The 4,897-nt window shown below is 64.7% G+C and overlaps 2 protein-coding genes across 2 annotated transcripts; both read left to right on the top strand.

Annotated features, from left to right (window-relative positions):
• Nucleotides 1-267: 267 nt before the first annotated feature.
• On the top strand, nucleotides 268-1,764 carry MNEG_9982 (hypothetical protein; the record flags this gene model as incomplete). The annotated part of the gene is made up of 1 exon (XM_014041548.1): nucleotides 268-1,764. One exon carries the CDS (start codon nucleotides 268-270, stop codon nucleotides 1,762-1,764), a length of 1,497 nt encoding a protein of 498 aa, XP_013897002.1.
• Nucleotides 1,765-3,651: 1,887 nt separating this feature from the next.
• On the top strand, nucleotides 3,652-4,406 carry MNEG_9981 (hypothetical protein; the record flags this gene model as incomplete). The annotated part of the gene is made up of 2 exons (XM_014041547.1): nucleotides 3,652-3,783; nucleotides 3,981-4,406. The coding sequence occupies 2 exons, from the start codon at nucleotides 3,652-3,654 to the stop codon at nucleotides 4,404-4,406; spliced, it is 558 nt and encodes a 185-aa protein (XP_013897001.1).
• Nucleotides 4,407-4,897: the final 491 nt, after the last annotated feature.

Raw genomic sequence — 4,897 nt, 5'->3', positions numbered from 1 at the left:
TGGGGCGGCTGGGGGCGCCCAGCACAGTATGTTTTGCGTGCCCGGCGTGTTGTGGGTGCCCCCCAGCCGTTCACGCACTTGCATTTTGGCATGTGTGCGGGGCGACGCGCGGCATGGATCACCCCAGAAGGCTGCGTCCATCCTGCCAGCCCGGCCAGACCACACCAACAGATCAGGCTGTGGGTGTTATGCATCAACCTGAAAGCACACAACCACGGTCCACACAGCCCTTCAATGCATCTCAACGCATCCTAAGGCATCCTTTGAATGCATCCTGTCGCCCCGCCCGGTCCTCCACCCCGCCCTCTGCTCCAGGCGCTGCGCGTCATCGCCACAAAGCGCGGGCTGCTGCCTGCTGGCCTCTCCCCGCGGGCGCAGGCCAGGGTGCTGAGAGACCTGGTCCAGCGGGGCCGCCTCGCAAACGAGGCGGCGGCGCTGGGCATGCGCACGGCGCTCGGCGGGCAGCAGCCGGCGCAGCGCCCTGCGGACAGCGGCAGCGGCAGCGACAGTGGCGAGCTGTCGGCCGAGGCTGCAGAGGGGGAGGAGCAGGAGAAGGAGCAGCAGGGACGGAAGCAGCGGCGCCGGCGGCCGCACAGGCAGGAGCAGCAGCAGCAGCAGCAGCGGGAGCAGGAGGAGCAGGAGCAGGAGCAGGAGGAGGAGTTTGACCCCATCGAGTTCAGTGAGGAGGCGCCCTCCAGGGCGCTTGCGCTGCAGCCGCCTCACGCACGGCCTTGGCAGCAGCAGCAGCAGGTAGCTCCAGGGTGCCGCGAGCAACAGCCGCGGCCCGACGCAAGCCTGCTGGGCGCAGCTGCGGGCGTAGCTGCAGCCGACTCAGAGGGCCCTGACAGTCCTTGCGGGTCGTCCGGCCGGGCCCTTAGGGTGCAGGGGGAGGGGGATGGAGCCGTCCAGGAGGGGCCGCAGCAGGAGGAGGCCGGCGCTGGGGGCGGTGTCGTGGAGGAAGACGCCGCGACCGCAGGCGGCGCGGCCGGCGTCACTGACCTCCGCGGAGCGGCGCCGCCGCCCTCGCAGGGTGCGGGCTGTGGCAGCCGGGGCTCGTGGCTGCGGCGCGATGACCGCTACGACCGCGGGCAACGGCAGCCGCACGACCCCTTTCACCTCCTCACGCAACCGCAGCAGCAGGAGCAGCAGCGGATGCAGCAGCAGCAGCAGGAGCAGGAGCAGCAGGAGCAGCAGGAGCAGATGCCGAAGCAGCGGCGGATGCAGGAGCAGCAGCATGAGGAGCAGTGCCTTGCCCCGAAGCCAGCGGTTGCAGGGGTGCAGGCTGCACCGCAAGCCACAGCCAGCGCCCCAGCCCACAACCAGGCTACGTCATCTGCAGGCACAGGCGCACGTGCCACCGCGACAGCGGATGCACACCGGCGGCCGGCGGCACCGGTGTGGCAGCCTTTGGCCCACCCGCCGCCGCGTGTCGCGGGCAACAGCCCCTTCTGGGACGTGCTCTTTGCGGTGAGGGGCCTGGAGGAGGCCCTGTGGGAGGCGTACGGCAGTGACTCATGGCACATCAAGCTGAGGAAGCTGCCGGACGGCAGGCGGCGGTCGAAAGCGGCGCTGCACTGGGTGGGGCGGCAGCTGGGCTACCGCACGGGCATTGAGGAGCGGCGCGCGTTTGCAACGGGGGACTGGGCGCGGCTGGTGGCAGCGTTTGAGGGCGGGGACCGGCGGCGCGCGAGGCGGATCCTGCGCGCGTTTGCGGCCGCCGAGCACAACCGCCGCTGCCAGCGCCGCCATAAGACGCAGGCATAAGGGATCACACAATTTCTTGGATTTGAGTTATGTGCATGTACTCACCTCGCCATGCGTCCTGCTGGTTTACGTTGCTGTTGGCAAAGTGCTTGAGGACGGTTGAAAAGGTCATCCAGGCGCACCATGCATATTATTTGCGCCCCCTGCCGGCCTGTGTGCGTCCCGCGGCGGGCGCCAACTCTAGCCTCCTCCCCTGCAGCCATTGCAAGTTTGCGTTTCGTGACATGTATGTTGTCACATCACACAGCACCCTGCCGGCATCACCGAATCATGAGCAACACAACAAGCGTCTTCGTGCAGCTTTGCGGAACCCGCGGCCTGGTACCACTGCCCTGCTGCCACAATGTGACGCATCCCACAGCAAGGCATGCTCTGCTGGCCCTGCCAGCAGCAGTGTCAGCACCGCCGCATGCAGCTTGTTGAGCGCCGGCACCATCCTCGTGACCCGAAAGCTCCGCTTCTATCGCTGCTGCCTCTATACTCACTCGCAGCCCTAGGTGTGTCCGCTTGATTCGGCAAATAGCAAGGCCGCCAGGGCTCCGAGCGACCGCAGCCGGGCCTGTATGCACCAGGGCCGCCACCATATGTCTGCTCACGGCGTCAACCAGTGCAATGCCAAAAACGACCCCGTGGCCCCCGAAGCCGCCCTCCAGCTTCGCTGCCTCGGCCCGTGCCTGCTGCTTCGCAGTCGCGCCCTGCTCCGTGAATACGCCGGGAACCGTGCTGCCGCTGCCCTCGCGCTCGAACATTGTTTGTGTGACACACAGCACCTGGGCAGAATTGGGGAGTGGGCGTGGCCAGGGACTGCACCTGGGTGTGGGAGCGTGTATACGTGGGCCTCGAAGAGGAAGAAACACTGCCCTGGTCCTCCCCACCACCGACATCCTTGCGCAATATGTCTAGCATGTATGCGTGCGAACAAAGGCGCAGCCTGATAACGGCCAATTGGATCATCCATGATGCGAGGATTTTCGCCAAGGTCAAGGTGGATGCAGACCCTGCCCCTACCCGCAGCAGCGGTCATACTGTTGCAGGCGCATGGGCTCAAGCGCTCCACCCCCTGCACCCTGGTGTCTCCCAGATTCTGCACGACTCCACGAGCCAGTTGCATCGTTGTTGATGTCTTGACAGCTGTCGAGGCCACCCTTGCCGGTGGTGCAACATGCGTGCTGCGACTGGCATGTGGCTCACTGTGGGGACCCAACCACGCAGGCACCGGCAGTCCAGCCAGCAGCGCCAGGTGCACGTACATATAAGTCCAGCATCTGAGACGGTTTGAACAAAAGATTACTGTCGCAGTACAGGAAGCTACACAACACGGTCACCCGTCCGTCTGCACAGTACACAGTGGGCCGAAACCCTACCGCTGAGAACGCCTCGCAAACGTCCTTGGCATTGTGTGGAGTTTAAAAAGATACTGGCACGAAACGCTGCTGCTTGATGCTTTGCCACGGCACATTCTAACCCTCCACTCGAGGGTTGTTTGCCTCATTTCCGACAACTCCCACCTGTGGGGCTGTAGCCGAGATTCCTTGCTTCAGCCGGTGAGCAGGCTTCCGCGTGTCTCTGCTTGTCTCTTTCGACTGGGAATGTTGGACGGGCACCTCTTATCTGCGTGCGCGTAGCAAGCGTACACCGCCATAGCGACAGTAACTCATGAGGTGCACCGCACCTCAAAACGCAGGGCCTGCAACACACAGCATGACCAGGAAGGGGGGGATGATCAGCTTGCTGATCTTTCTTGCTGCGCAAGCATGGTCCTGCATGACGGGCAGGGTGCGGTTGGGGCGTCGTGTGGCTCGTCCCGCTTACAAGCCGCTGGGAGTGCGCCGTGGCGTCATTCGCCCGAAAACGGGCCCGTCACAGTCTCAAGAAAGGCAGAACGCCATGCGATGGGTGCTGTCCAAAGTGGTCGTCGTCGGGGGCGCCATCACTAACAAGAAGGAGATCAGTAGGAAAGCATACGAGCAGGCCATCGGTCGCGAGTTCGATCCCTGCACTTTTTCGCGGGCCCTCAAGGTGAGGCAGGAGCTTGTGTGGCTGGCGGTGGGCGCACATGTGGGCACATGGACGTGCTGGGGGTTTCCGGGTGCAAACGTGCATTTGGGCGCGGCAGCAGGTGCCTGCAGGCGCCCAAGCCATCTCGATGCCAAGGAATAGTACCACCTCTGCAAACCCTACTGTGGACGTGCACATCGCTCCTTCTGTGGGCGCAGGACGTAAGAGACTGCGTCAAGAGATTGGCAGCAGCTGGAGGTGAGGACCAGGTGCCATTTGTCGGCGAGGAGGATTCGCCCTCCGACATCCGCCGCGAGTGGGTCAACGGCACGCAGGGGCTGCTGCCCAGCCTGATGCCGGAGCTGGTGTGCTGGGACACTCTGCCGGGCGTGCAGGTGGAGGTCAGGAAGCAGGGCGGGCCGGGCTACGAGAACGTGACGCTTCATGTCGGCGCCGCCATCACTGCGGCGGGCAGCCTCATGCTGTTTGTGCTGCCGCCGATGAACGGCGCAGGGGAGTCAAACTACTCCTCCAAGGAGTGGATGCAGGTGCTGGCCAAGCTCGCGGACCAGGCCAACCCCGGGGGCGCCCTGGTTGTGGGCGGCACTGTGCCGGACGGCGTGCTGCAGCTCGTCAACATGTGAGCCGGCGCCGTTGCGAAATTTCATCTGACCTGTTGTGCGGCTTTCTGGCCAAGCGCATTACTTGTTTGATTTACGATGCTGCAAATGCATGCTGCTCACCAGCCCTGTGCCTGTACAAGCGGTGGAACGGCACGGCTTCAGTGCGCTTGCTACGGATGCGCGGCTTCCTGGTCCTGCTGGCTCCCCGCACGCTCCTGTCTGTGCCCACAAGCTCATAAGGTGGCACGCCGTCTGCCTGTCCCTTGCCACTGCATGCCCAGCGTCGACACACAAAGGCCCCAGAAGTTCAAGCCTGGCACCAAGCTCCGGTTTGTGCTGCTCCTTGACGGAGCGCCCCAGCACACGTCTAAGGCGGCACTCCGCGCGTCCGTGGACGCGGGGGTGCCGCAGCTGCGGATGCCGCCCTACTCGCCGGACCTCAACCCCACCGAGCAGGCGAGCACCGCAGGCGTGCATGCATGTTTCAGCCGAGAGCTGATGGTGATGCGGCG

This window comes from Monoraphidium neglectum, assembly GCF_000611645.1.
Source record: "Monoraphidium neglectum strain SAG 48.87 unplaced genomic scaffold scaffold02135, whole genome shotgun sequence".
NCBI lineage: Eukaryota > Viridiplantae > Chlorophyta > Chlorophyceae > Sphaeropleales > Selenastraceae > Monoraphidium > Monoraphidium neglectum.
Note: the sequence above shows the minus strand (reverse complement) of the source record. Positions and strands in the feature narration are given on the sequence as shown.